Below are 15,384 nucleotides of genomic sequence, written 5' to 3'. Positions count from 1 at the left end.
AATCAAGTAGAATGTTACGCTACGTTATTCAATCAATGTCTCCATTTAGTTCTGCTTGTTTAACTGTATAATTCTCGATATTTTGTTTCAAATCTGAAACAAGATAACTTATATCACTATAAGGCGGCGAGCTGGCAGAAACGTTAGCACGCCGGTCGAAATGCGTAGCCGTATTTCGTCTACCGTTACGTTCTGAGTTCAAATTCCGCCGGGGTCGACTTTGCCTTCCATCCTTTCGGGGTCAATAAATTAAGTACCAGTTACGCACTGGGGTCGATGTAATCGACTTAATCCGTTTGTTTGTCCTTGTTTGTCCCCTCTGTTTAGCTCCTTGTGGGTAGTAAAGAAATATAGTTTCACATTTTAAAATTATCTATAAAAAAATAAGGTATTTGTTATGATAAAAGACGTTCAGCCATAACGATTATATCTTTTAGTCGTGGAGACTTAATGTACCTGGGACTGCATTATCCAGAGGGTCCTTCCTTTTATAAGATTGTAGTACACGCAAGTCGATCGGTCGCCGAGAGGCTTCCCCCTTTTATAATGCAGGGTGCCAAGTTAAACTGATAGATGAAAACACAATTTCTGGGTGTCCTGACAGTAGACGCATGTGCTCACACATCACCCCACGCACATAACTCGCAGATAGTTCTCTCTCTCTCTCCTCGAAAACAACCAAACATACCTACTTTACGCGCATGCCTACCCAGTACATAACTCCCCAGCGCCTAAAACTACCTCCTCACACAACCCACGCCTCGCTCCCTGACAAGCTATTTTATTTATAGTTATTTATAGTTTCTTTGAAGACGTACTACATATATATATATATATAGCAAATATGTAAGGTTAACAAACTAACAAAGTTCTAGCATTTGTTGTTGATTTCTTTATGCAAGTAGACGTGGCACAAATGGTAGAGAGAAGCAATTTGCACTTAATCTATACTTTCTAGTATCGCCTGTTTTACGCTTAAAATCTATAAAATTATTGTTAAGTGGAGATGTAAAATCAGTTTTTTACTCTAAGAATTAGCACCCCCTTGAAGCGTTGTAAGAATACAAGGTGACACTAAATGTCAAGCGAGCATTATGAGGGCGCTGTATGCCTAGAAAGGCCTTAACATTTTTTAGGGATCTTGTTATATTTCTTGCCACTTGATTTTTTCCTCAACATTTCACCAAATTATACTTAAAAATTTTTCTGTTATAGTTTTGATGATGAAACTCGCATTTAAAAAAAAAAACTTCTAAAGCTACAAGCGTTTAAATTTATTTTAAATAATCGACAGCCTCAATTGCTGGATATACCAGTAATCATGACCGTTTGTCCCTAGAGGAACATCACACACGAAACCATTGAGGTCTCTCAACATAAAAACAAGCAAACAAACAAAAAAACTGTAAACGATGTTTACAGAAAATTCGTTAATCTTGTTAGTGTATGAAATGTAGTGTTGGTGATGAAACACACAGGAACGAAGTATCTACGTGGTCGATTGGCCTGCAAAAGATAGCAGCCAATTCGAGTTACACACTCTACATTAGCAAAGAAACTGCCTCTTGAAAGCTTACTTGTGGTTAAACATTTAGGCATTTAAAACAGACGTCTTATGTATCATATATTATATATATATATATATATATATATATATATATATATATCGTTGGTATTATGTTAAATTGTCGTATGTCCAAGTTTGGCTAAAAGCGTTCTTTTTTTTTTTTCAATATTTATTTTTGATTGCAATAGCCAGTTCTTTTGGTCAAACTGTCGTATTTCCAGCTACTTTAGATGCCAGGATATTAAAAAATTGTCAAAGTGTAGTATAACAGTTTTGCAATGGTGAAACTATTTTTTCGTTTTCTGAAAAAGTAACGTTTTTGACTTACACTTTTGCATAACAGCTACGATATATATATATATATATATATATATATACACATATAAATTTACATACACTGTCGATTGGCCAGATAATGTGGTATTTGTTCTGAGATATCTCTTGTGGACATACGTTAATAAATATCGAAGGGAGACGAGAAGCATAGATACTCGTAGGCGCCTAAGAGCTTTTTCAGGAAACTGTGAATAAAACGTTCATTGATGTTGCAAATAGGTCCAAGTTTTTGTTTATTCTTCATCGATCTCGATGATGAAGATTCTCTTGTTCGATCAACCTAAGTTTTGCTCATGAAATTCATCGTGTAAGCGGCTGAGTATTCCACGGATATGAGTACTCTTAGACGAAATCAGCGTGACACAATGTAAAAGGCTCGATCTTCCGGAGAGGAAAAATTACTCTGCTGCTGGACTAGCATTTTATAAAAAATTTTAAAAAAAGTTGATCTCGGCAGGATTTGAACACGCAATTCAGGGAGTTGGAACGAATATAACAAAGCTTACTATTTCTTTTTACTACCCACAAGGGGCTAAACACAGAGAGGACAAACAAGGACAGACAAATGGATTACGTCGATTATATCGACCCCAGTGCGTAACTGGTACTTAATTTATTGACCCTGAAGGGATGAAAGGCAAAGTCGACCTCGGCGGAATTGGAACTCACAACGTAACGACAGATGAAATACCTATTTCTTTATTACCCACAAGGGGCTAAACACAGAGGGGGACAAACAAGGACAGACATAGGTATTAAGGCGATTACATCGACCCCAGTGCGTAACTGGTACTTAATTTATCGACCCCGAAAGGATGAAAGGCAAAGTCGACCTCGGCGGAATTTGAACTCACAACGTAACTGAACTCACAATGTAACTGAACTCACAACGTAACCGACAGATGAAATAGCGCTAAGCATTTCGTCCGACGCGCTAACGTTTCTGCCAGCTCGCCGCCTTTAACAAAGCCTACTAATCGACAATCTAACGATTATGCCAATCCACTGACTGCGATGAGTAATAAAGCGACTGTTTGACATAATCGAGAAACATATCCTGACATGATAAGACTACAATAAGTGACGCTTAAATGCTGACAATTATAAGTAGTCGAGCTTCAATATCAATGAAAAACTCACATCAACTGAAAGAGAGAGAGAGGCGGTAGTGGGGGGGGGTATCTCGTATGCAAATTGCCTTTGATTACCTTACGTCAGTCAGCGATATGAAAGCAGTATCAGACTGTTCTTCGGGTTGTCATATGGAACAATTCAGTTCAATAAATGAATAGTCTGTCATTATGTCCGCAGTGTTATCATTAATAAACTCTATTGTTTGCTTTAAACATGTTATACCTGAGAGGACAGCTGGCTGAAATGGGGACATCTCGACTTAATCTTCTCGTCCTTTTTCATTCTGAGTTCCTGACATATCTGGTTTCAATGAATTTTCACCCTCATCGATAGCCAAAATAAAATAACGGTATTACAACGTAGCAAGTACTGCGTAACAGACGGTCAACTCTGCAATGTTGGTTCGATTTCTGATAGTAGCTATTTCACTTATTCTGTTAATGACTGGCATTTAGAAAGGCATCAACATCACAAACAACTACTAATTCTGTCTCTGAAATCAATAGATTAGTCATTGAATGACGCATATTACTAATCATAAACTGTCAGCCGGTTAAAAAAAAACGTACAAAAGAAGACAAAAAACCCCTAAACATTTACGATACAAATGCTGTTAATATTGAGATTATTATTAACATCAGCTGTAGGTGAAGTGATTTTAAGAAATCAAGCTTACTCCGAAGATAAAGGGATACCAATGGAGTCTTTTTGTAGTCATAATACACATTTATTTGCATTTAGCTCTGGTAAACCACTGCGAAATCAATGATGGAATATTAACTAACGGACAGCTTGAATGAAGAGTGCTTCTATAGAAGAGTGTGTTATCGGTTGGAACGACAGATGTCCTGTTGAATAAATGGGTTCTCAGATGGAACGAGAGGCGTTCCGTCGAATAACTTGTATTATCGGAAATGCAATGGTTCGAAAGACGGTAGTAGAAATTTTCACATAAAACGATGCTCTTCGGGTTAGATAACGTATTGGTATTGATATACACTTTGACTGTTACATAAATAAATATAGGGGACTAAAGAGATTTTATTACTTGGCTACATCTTATCGATTCTAGCGGGAATGAAAGACAGGCAACGCCGACTGGCTAGAACTCGTAAAGCAATAAGAGAAGATTATGTTGTTTCGGCTATTCTACTCTCCCGATGATTATGATGGTGATGATAATCCGTTCAACTATACGCACAAAACCTGAAATTTTGGGGGACGGATTTAGTCGATTTCATCGATCCCGATGTTCCATTGGTGCTTCTTTCATCGACCCCGAAAAGATAAAAAGTAAAGTCAACCTTGACGGCATTTGAACTCGGAGCGTAAAGATGGCTGAAATGCCGCTTAGCATTTTGCCCGGCGTGCTAACGTTTCTGCCAGTTCTCCACCTTAGTAATAATCCTTTTTATTATAGGCTTCAGGTTTAGTATAGTCGATTACATCGACCTCAGTGTGTAACTGGTACTTATGTCATTGACCCCAAAAGGATGAAAGGCAAAATCGATCTCGGCGGAATTTGAACTCGGAATGTAAGGATAGACGAAATACCGCTAAGCATGTGCCCGGTGTGTTAACGATTCTGCCAGCTCGCTGGCTTCTTAATAATAGTAGATAAATATTAAAAAAAAGTCTTCCTTCCTTAGTGGCGTAGTCCTTAATAATCCATTGGATCAGTACAACACATTTCGGCTTTTCAGAAATGGTTCTGGAAGTCAGCATTGTGAAACGCACCCTTTAAAAAATTTTATAGACACTGGTCAGAAAACGTAAGTCCGAAAGGTAAGCAGAATTGCTGGGTCAGGAATCTAACAAATGCTTTATAGTCTAATATTTCCAAAAGCTGCCAATGTCCAATACTATTTCCACATTTTAACAACACTCTATTTGTTTGTTTATTTTTTAACCGCTAATTGCTGGCCTATAGATATGATTAGCTCGTATTTCCTGTATAAATGGTTTGTCACTGTTGCGTACAATGATTTTAATTAGTTTTCCTTCGACAGTTTTATATTACTTTCTCTTGTTTTCCCTAATATTTTTCAAAAATCAGAAATATGAATGATTCAAAATTAGCTTTATTCATTCATTCAAGTTATTAATCAATTTTCATGTGAGCGAATTCTCTCTCAACATTGAATTACTAACAAAACCGAAAGGAGTTTAATGTAGTCACCGTAACCTTTGAACTGCCCTTCATCATCGCCATTCTATCATCTTTTAAAACCAAGACCATACGTGTAGGGTGACTGACAATCTATTTTTGGCGTAGAATGATTTGTAAAATAAATAGTGAACAGATTAGAATAATCATTACGTGAGCATTCAGCGAGACGTGATTGAATAGTTTAAATGATATCGGTCAAACCGGGGCGGCCAGTGTTGTTTCTCAGTTTCTTGGCTTTTTATAACTAAACACGTATACAAATATGGACATGACGTCATATTTTCACGTGTGCCACTGATGTTGATATCTGTAAAGATGTTTGTGTGCGCAGGTCTAAATTCACAGATACTGTTATTGCAAAAAAAAAAATGAATTAATATATTAGTGCTGAACAAATAACACTAATGAGCGACGTAAGACATTTAACAGATTCGAATGCTTCTAACACTTGCTGTCACGAAACACAGAACTTCCAAAGCCTGATAAGTTATCTGATATGCAGATATTTATGAGCAAACATGTTGGTATATCAGCAAGATAGCTATTACATAAGAAAGCTGTTGAATTTCAGATTGAGATGACCTGACTATGTCTATTCAACAATACACTAATTATCCGTAACAGTTGTTTTCCATTCGACATGTGTGGAATAGCTTAGCGACTGACATTCACTATACCTTTGGTGTTCTACTTTTGCGAAGCCTACTATACTGCTGAGTACAGGTTGATTGCAAGGGACTATTTCCTCTTTGTTACTCACTTTGTCTTTATTTCTACTACTAGCTGGTGTACCTGGTAATTCCCGGGGGTAAAGATGTTCTTTTGAAACGCCTTATTACTCTGATATGAGAAAGCAATTTCGTTATAACTTCCACAAAAGGTGTATTTTCCGTCGGGAAAAAGTACAATAAACTGTCAGCTGGAGGAGAGAGAGATTGTTTGAGGTTGGCGGCAGAGGTTTTCGGAGGTTTGCGAGAAAGTACTCTGACACGTGGCGTTTTAAAGGTGAACTTTATGAAGGCTAATTTATTAAAGATAATATATAAAAGTAGTAGATATGTATATAAATATATAAATGAGGTGTTTGATGTTTAAGAATGAAATGAAAAAATTGCAATAATAACGTTCACACTCACTGATGGTCGCTCTCAGTAACTGCCTTTAGCTTACGGAGTTCTTGATTTTATAACTAACGAAAAGCAGCCTGAAGGATAGACATATTGTTGAGAACAAATGATTTCGTTGGAGGTCTGTTATCTCCATTCCAGCCCCTGGTGGCCTAGAAGGGTCAAGTGGCAAAGGCATTATTCTGCTTAGCGAAGGCATCTGGGAAATGTATAACTGCTGTCATTCACAGAAAAACTGTTTTACCGGGAAAAAAGCACTGTTGAAGTGTTAAGTGAAATTTGGCAATCGAGGATCGAATCCACGCTATGCTTGCAAGAAACCACTACAAATATGTTGTGGAATAAAAAAAATTATCTGCTGCCATGAAAAAAGTGTAACTGTAAAAATGCAAAATTATCGGAGTAATGGGTATTCAAAGAAGTATGTATCTATAGAAATGTATGAATGAAGTCTTTAAGGTTTAAGATTGAAATCAAGGAAGTGCAATAATAATGTTTAGCAGTTCAAAATTTCGTAGGAAAATGCAGAATTAGGTTGGCTGATCGTGAGAATCAAATATTGATCGCTTCGCTAAAAACTGCGGGTGGTATGGATTATTACCCTTGGGTTGTTTAAAAATATATTTGTAATATGTAGTAGATAGAAGGATCCATTGGAAGGGGCCTATTATAGATTTTTTTCCCACAATCTAAGTACGTTGCGAGGTTTCCAGACATTAGTTCTACTAACATATCAAATAAAATATAAAAGTGATATTGTCTGCAAAAATAAAGAAATTTGACACACAAAAAAAATCGATATTCTAAGTAATCGAACATAAATAATGAAACCTGTAAAATATTTCTGAATTCGGTGCCTCAATCAGTTCCATCAAAATGTTGTATGAACTGTAAATAAGCAATAAATATTATTTGTAAAATACGTATGTGATTCAGGGTGTCCCAACTGAATGTGGTGCGGAAGTTTGGTTTCGTTTTTTAAGAATTTTAAGCATTCAAGGTATGAGCTCATTGTATTAAATGAACTTATTAAATACGTTTTGGAATCAAAAATTTATTTAGTGTCATCAAAAATTTTTAACTGGAAAAATCCAGAATTATCAGAATTATGGGTACTGAAAGTGTACATGCATCAAGAAAGTGCAATAATAAGGTCTAGCAGTTCAAAACTGTGAGTAGCGAAATACAGAATTAGGTCCGCTGATCATGAAAATGAAATATTGATCGCTTCGCTAAAAACTAACAACTGTAAGTGCAGGTGCTACGGGTTATTTCCCTTGAGTGTTAAAAATATTGTGCAAGTGCTATGGGTTTTTTTCCTCGGGTGCTTAAAAAAAAGATTAGTTATATAAGGTAGATATAAAGATCCCTTCCAGGGACCTATTATTGAATTTTTTTCAACAATCTAAGTATGTCACGAGGTTTCCAGACATGAGTTCTACTCACGTGTCAAGTTTCATCAAAATCAATAAAACGCTGTCGGAGGAGTTAGCTAACAACGCCACAAACAAACACGCGAAAATACACATATGCAGTAGATTATGCGATACGGATAGTTTTGCACTAAATATATCTCATGAGTTATGTTTCTCCGGCTCAGTCTGTTTAATAAATGTGTGCGATCAGAGGCTACTTATGATAGTTCTTCTAATTTTTTAGAATAATACATTATGTTTTACTGAAATACCTCTCTCTCTCTTTTACTTGAAACAACACGTAACTCTTTAACGTTTCTCTTTGTAGAAATATGGAGACATGCCACTCTGTCTTGTTCACAAGAACAACAACGTTTTGATCTTGACCCCATCATTTTCTTCCTTCCCTCTCCTGCTTCTCTCTAATATATGATGCGTGTGTTCACGTACATGTTTGTATTTGTTTTATCTATGTTTCACTTCCTTCGACGATGGGTCCTATCATTTTCCAAGTGGAGAGGCATCCATCGTTAGACTGTTTATCCTACGACATTATAGCACAAATTAACACCATCCACATCCTCCATTCCCTCTGCCGTCCTTAAAGAATAAAGTAAACTTTAGAACAGTTAATTAAAAAATTGTCGAATTAAGTTTCTCATGTTGTTTACAACTGGGAACTATTTCACAATTTGCCTTCATAATCCACCCTTTAACTTAATTATTACACTTTAACTTAATTATCCAAATTTGTGTCATTGACCTATTTGATTTGATTTTTCTAGTATTATTTATGCAAATTACCCTAACCCCAAAATATTCGTTTCTGTATGCAAAAAATCTTACCACTGCTGGCTTCAGTAGCTTATACAATGTAGAGATCAGGTGACGAGCTGGCAGAAACGTTAGCACGCTGGGCGAAATGCTTAGCGCTATTTCGTCTGCCGTTACGTTGTGAGTTCAAATTCCGCCGAGGTCGACTTTGCCTTTCATCCTTTCGGGGTCGATAAATTAAGTACCAGTTACGCACTGGGGTCGATGTAATCGACTTAATACCTATGTCTGTCCTTGTTTGTCCCCTCTGTGTTTAGCCCCTTGTGGGTAATAAAGAAATAGGTATTTTGTCTGTCGTTACGTTCTGAGTTCAAATTCCGCCGAGGTCGACTTTGCCTTTCATCCTTTCGGGGTCGATAAATTAAGTACCAGTTACGCACTGGGGTCGATGTAATCGACTTAATACCTATGTCTGTCCTTACTTGTCCCCTCTGTGTTTAGCCCCTTGTAGGTAATAAAGAAATAGGTATTTCGTCTGTCGTTACGTTGTGAGTTCAAATTCCGCCGAGGTCGACTTTGCCTTTCATCCTTTCGGGGTCGATAAAGTACCAGTTTCGCGCTGGGGTCGATTTTAATCGACTTAATCCGTTTGTCTGTCATTGTTTGTCCCCTCTATGTTTAGCCCCTTGTGGGCAGTAAGGAAATATATACAATGTAGAGGTCAAGCTTGAAAGTTATCTTCAGGAAAATAGTTCTTAATTTCTTTAAATTGTCCTCATTGAAAGCCCTTTATAATTGCCTCTCTTTCCCCCACCACGATGGGGTCGGAAATGACAGCTATTTAAAAATAATTTTTAATATCTTTTTCTTTTGCGTGTGGTACTCAGTACATTGCCCTGTCCCTTTCGTACCTACTTAAGTGTAAGTTAACTGAGCTGTTGCAAGTTGTCATGGACACATCTCAGTACAAATGCAGGACAGAAACAACTCCATCACCTCAATTAAAGTGTCTAGTTCCCTTTTGAGCCGACCATCCGTGTCCCTTATATACACACTCTCATTTACCTCTGCTCCCCAGTCTCTCTCTCTCTCTCTCGTGTGAGCGCGTCTTTTCTGGTCTGTGACCGCAGTTTCACTCTAAGCATCGTGTCTCATATTTGTTTGTTTTAGTTTTTGTCCTAATTTTTCTTTTCTTTTCTTTTAATTTTTTACTTTTTAGAAATAGTGACGAAGTGAACTTTGGTACATCATATACACAAATAAATAAAATTTCAGTGTATTAAGTACTTTTTCTTTGTTCCAAGAGCACACTGCACACATGTATATGTGAAGGGGGAGTTGTGTATATGCGTGTTTATGTATATGCTTAACCCCCTACTATTTACCAGGATTTAAACTTTCAAGTGTGTGAGAGAGAGAGAGAGAGAGAGAGAGAGAGATTTCAGAACTAGTTCAGTTAAGTAAAACTAATGCTGGTTAACAGGACTACGTCTCTTTTAACTCAAACGTTCTTTTCTTTTAGTTTTAATGAATTCATAACCTCAAATTAATATATATTGTAGAATAAGATTAATTGGAGGCTTCTGTTTTTAGTTGAGACTACTCTAACATACATAAATGTTATTCTATATATCGCTGGCGAGAAGATGAATGGCTACTATTTCCAGCGGTTGAGCGTCCATCATTTACGAGACCAAACAAGGTCGAAATTACGTGATTTGGTGGACACCTCATTGGAGGTGGGGATTTATCTTCCCGCTATCGGTATAAACGAGACAGCATTTTGTACCAAAAGCTTATATGAGAGTTTTTCTTATGGTAACTACCGCATTATAGTTTATTCAAATAGAACATCCACGTTTAAGTGGGGATACATATTACTCCGGGGTATTTATATATAAAAGCATTTCTTCTCTATTCATTAATCAAATTTAAACATACTGGATGCATATAGGCGCAGGAGTGGCTGAGTGGTAAGTAGCTTCCTTACCAACCACACGGTTCCGGGTTCAGTCCCACTGCGTGGCATCTTGGGCAAGTGTCTTCTGCTATAGCCTCGGGCCGACCAATGCCCTGTGAGTGGATTTGGTAGACGGAAACTGAAAGAAGCCGTCGTATATATGTATGTGTGTGTATATGTTTGTGTGTCTGTGTTTGTCCCCCCAACCGATGCTGGTGTGTTTACGTCCCCGTCACCTAGCGGTTCGGCAAAAACAGACCGATAGAATAAGTACTGGGCTTAGAAAGAATAAGTCCCGGGGTCGATTTGCTTGACTAAAGGTGGTGCTCCAGCATGGCCGCAGTCAAATGACTGAAACAAGTAAAAGAGTAATATGTCTAGCTAGTCAAAAACCTTTCATAGTATAACTCTACTCATTACGATTTCCTTATAATTGTTTTTCCTACACTAACCAATGTCTCTGTTTAATCAACTACGCTCCATGCATGTTCACAACGATTCAATAATGGAATTTTTTTTACTTCTTGGATAAATAAAACGGTAAGACTCATTACAGCAAATCAATTTATTTTACATGTTATCTGTTTGTTATCCTCTATTTGCCCAAATTTCCTCTGATTTACTGTCAACTTTCGAATAAAGGGTATCGTATGGTCACAGGAATTTGTTTTTATATTTAACTATAGATGAAAACAGAAATATTTTACCATAAATAACTCTTGTGTAATTAAAATATTTTCCTCTCTTTTTTGTCCAGGTATCTTCTATACGATGTCCATCATTGGGCCAGCATTTGGATACCTCTTAGGTGGAAAATTCTTGGATTATTATGTGGATATCGGCCGTGTTGATACTTCTTCGTAAGTAAATTATCGTTATACAATAAAGGTTTGTTAATTTGGTATCCAGTAATCCGGCAGATCCGATTGTTCGGCACATTTTGTTTCATTTTATTTTCTAAGAGCCTTTTCTAGCAGCCAACGCTTCTCCGTAATTATTTACATTCAAGTTGTAAAGAACAGTACCTAGGTGCAGGAGTGGCTGTGTGGTAAGTAGCTTGCTTACCAACCACATGGTTCCGGGTTCAGTCCCACTGCGTGGCATCTTGGGCAAGTGTCTTCTGCTATAGCCTCGGGCCGACCAATGCATTGTGAGTGGATTTGGTAGACGGAAACTGAAAGAAGCCTGTCGTATGTATATATATATATATGTATGTGTGTGTATATATGTTTGTGTGTCTATGTTTGTCTCCCCACCATCGATTGACAACCGATGCTGGTGTGTTTACGTCCCCGTAACCTAGCGGTTCGGCAAAAAGAGACCGATAGAATAAGTACTGGGCTTACAAAGAATAAGTCCCGGGGTCGATTTGCTCGACTAAAGGTGGTGCTCCAGCATGGCCGCAGTCAAATGACTGAAACAAGTATAAAAAAAAGTAAAGAGAGTGCTTGATTATCTTAAATATATATTTATATACTTATGTTGGCCACCCATGCCTGTCGCTAAGGGGGTGCACTGCACGGCACTTCCCCATCACTCTTCAATAGTGCATCCTCACATTTACTCTACTTTAGTGTTATTACAAATTAGAACCCACACAGAACATTCTGAAGCATCTCCAGCTACCAAAAGTCTGGCAAAGGTCTTGTGTCCATCCATTATCGTAAATGAAGAACCAGTTTCGAAAAGAAAACCTGGAGCGATTGCATTTCACCCTGAAATAGAAATATTTCACCGTTTGAAAAGAGGCGAAAACTGAAATGCTATTGTCTGAGAATATAGCGAAGGTTCTTTAACGACTTTTACTAGTTTAAAAGCCACACTCCATGCAGACTTTCAAGTTGGCTCTTGCGAGGGGCTAATTAGGCCTGCGACCCAAAACTATAGATAGCTTAATAACATGACTATAATATTGTATAATGACTATATGCTCCGGTGGTTTTGATCAGAGGTTACGGACGGATGAGAATTAATTCTGTAATGCAATCATTCTATTGTTCCAGTCCAAATTTGAATTCCAACTGTTCGACAATTTGTTCCATAGTTCTTATCTCGATGTAAAATTAACAAAGCTAATGTCATTTATCTCCCCTTTGATCTCTGACGTCATGTGACAAACACCAACTAAGATGGCGTGGATCATCTAAGCTTTACCTGCTAAAAATAGCAATCCAAATGCTTTTAAATCAGATCTGAATACTGGATGTTCAAGAACCAAATGAAGGGCAGACTTTCAATCCCGGGAATCACCCTGATTCCAAGAAGGTATAATGGTTATGTAGAGCAAGTGTAGACTGAGATACAGGGGTTCCAGACGGACAGACAGAATTTCGCTTTTATTAATATAGAATAAAACAAAGAAAAAAAAAGAAACAGGTAAATTTATGGCTTACTCTCTTTTAACTCTTTTACTTGTTTCAGTCATTTGACTGCGGCCATACTGGAGCACGGCCTTTAGTCCAGCAAATCGACCCCAGGACTTATTCTTTGTAAGCCCACTACTTATTCCATCGGTCTCTTTTGCCGAACCGCTAAGTTACGGTGATGCAAGCACACCACCATCAGTTGTCAAGCGGTGTTGGTGGGAGGGGGCCAAACACAGACACACATACATATATATACATATATACGACGGGCTTCTTTCACTTTCTGTCTACTAAATCCACTGACAAAGCTTTGGTCGGCTCAAGGTGCCACGTAGTAGGAATGAACCTAGAACCATGTGGTTGGTAAGCAAGCTACTTACAACACAACCAGTTCTGCGCTTATTCAGAGCAAAGTCAAAATTGGTGCGCAGCAATACATTTACAAAAAGACTACTTTGAGAATGAAGCGCAGTTATTTTAGTGATCTGGTGCAAAACCGACATGCGTTTACCTGGGGTTAAACAACCACCTAACATTACAGTAGTGTTAAGGCATATAAAGTAACCAGCACTAACAAGATCAGAAGTGGCAGCCTTTATGTGACCGGCTGAATTGCAAAATCAATCTCTTTCTCTTTTTCAAGCATCTAAAAGTGAAAGGACGCGTTAGATAGTATCCTAGTAACATTATGTCTGAAAAACAGACGAGACTGCCACGGCCGGGAAGCCTTTCCCCGCAACCAGCCTTTGAGGTTAAACAGCAAGTTTAACATCTGCAACACCTACCAACGAAACTATATATATACTGTTGTGAGGATGCGTTCATTAGGGATGGATGGTCATTACTGGAATGCATGTGATCATAAGTTTACTTGATCAGGACCGTCTTTGGGTGAGAAGAAAACAACATCACTATTGTCGATGAACTGATGTGACAACCGCTACTTGGTTGCTCGACCAGCCAGAATTAACAAGCAAGGTTTCATCTAAGAATCCCTCTGTCTCAAAAGGAAACACTCTGGATAATGTATAATTGTATACATTATGCTGTTTAAAAACAAAAAGGAAATAAAACAAATGTGATGGTCGTGGCTGGAACATTTAGATCGTAAGCCTACTCCGGCAAGATTGATCTTGGGTTAGATAATAGCAATTATTTACAACGTAGACACAAATATAAACCCTGCCAAACAGCACTTGTGGTATCAATATCACAACCACCACCGACAACAACAACAGCAACAACCACTGACATCATCTCAGCGGTATCCGATGACTAACACTCCTCCTACTACTATTACTACTACTTCTATCACCGCCACAATCCACCACTACCTACCGTTCCACACACAACTGCAGTCTCTTTTTTCTCCTCCTCCTCCTCCTTATTCCAAAGACGCTGACGCAAGTCAGAATTTAGCCTGTTTTTCGTTTTCATGCTGTCAACTATCTCTGTGTCTTAGACCAGCCTTCACCCTGTCTCTAGACACACGCACGCACACACGTATGAATATTCACACGTCTTCATAGACACGCAAAGAAGGTACGTAAGCACGTACATACATACAAGTACCTTTGCACACGTTTAAGTACGCTGACATAGGCATATGTGAATGTATGTATATTGCGCAGTCTATGTGCGCGCATTGCGTGTGTGTGTGTGTATACACATACACACTTGTTCATATATACATTTGTCGAGGACGCATTCTCTCTCGTATAGATTCTTTTTCCACAACACGCGCCTTCACTCGCGTGTATAAGTTCCCATGCACATACACGTGTTCACATGCACTTATACGGATGCGTTTTCACACATACATGCGCAGACACATACAATTACTTGCACACACACACTCTATCTGTTTTTCTCATACTCTCGCACGCACATGCTTTCTCGAGCACACTCACACACACTCTCTCTCTCCTCTCTCTCTCTCTCTCTCTCCCCTCTCTCTCTCTCTCTCCCCTCTCTCTCTCTCTTCCTCTGTCTCTCTCTCTCAACATACTCATACACATACAGATAGCCTGTTTCTACTTGGGCCTTTCAATGGAAGAGCAATGCTGAATGGCAGAAAGATAAGGAAATTCTTCCACTGTCAAAGACTATCGTTAGGTTTTGCGAACTACGCAAAAGGATCACAAAAGAGAGGGATGGAAGAAGAGAAAAGAAATGGAAATAAGAGGGAGAATTGAGGGAAACACACACACGTGTGTATGTGTAGGGGCTTATACATTTTTATTTAAGGGTGGGGTCCTTTTCGTCGAAAGGAAGCCACAACTTCAAACTAATGTATGTGCATGTACCAGTGTGTGTGTGTGTGTGTGTGAATAAAGTGCCAATTCTGAGACAGAATAAATACGTGGTCCGACTACTGTTAGTGGGCCTGTTGCCATTTTTATGTCTCGAGCATTTGGCTTATATTGCCTTGTAACAACAGCATAGACATAGTATATTTCAATTAGGTACAACTGGAAGGGGAAGACAAAATATTTACCCTTTTATCTACTGAGTTTTTTTTAGTTTTTTTTTTTT

At 38.2% G+C, this 15,384-nt stretch overlaps 1 protein-coding gene across 1 annotated transcript in view; it reads left to right on the top strand.

The window, feature by feature from the left end:
• LOC115210707 (solute carrier organic anion transporter family member 4A1-like) overlaps positions 1 to 15,384 on the top strand; it is a 170,801-nt gene that overhangs the window by 118,180 nt on the left and 37,237 nt on the right. Inside the window, exon 4 of the mRNA XM_029779400.2 lies at positions 11,241 to 11,343. Within this exon, the coding sequence (XP_029635260.1) occupies positions 11,241 to 11,343 (103 nt within the window). The remainder of the gene's footprint in view (positions 1 to 11,240; positions 11,344 to 15,384) is intronic.

The sequence above is a fragment of the Octopus sinensis genome, linkage group LG4 (genome assembly GCF_006345805.1).
Source record: "Octopus sinensis linkage group LG4, ASM634580v1, whole genome shotgun sequence".
Classification (NCBI taxonomy): domain Eukaryota; kingdom Metazoa; phylum Mollusca; class Cephalopoda; order Octopoda; family Octopodidae; genus Octopus; species Octopus sinensis.
This window is presented reverse-complemented; position numbering and strand designations above follow the sequence as displayed.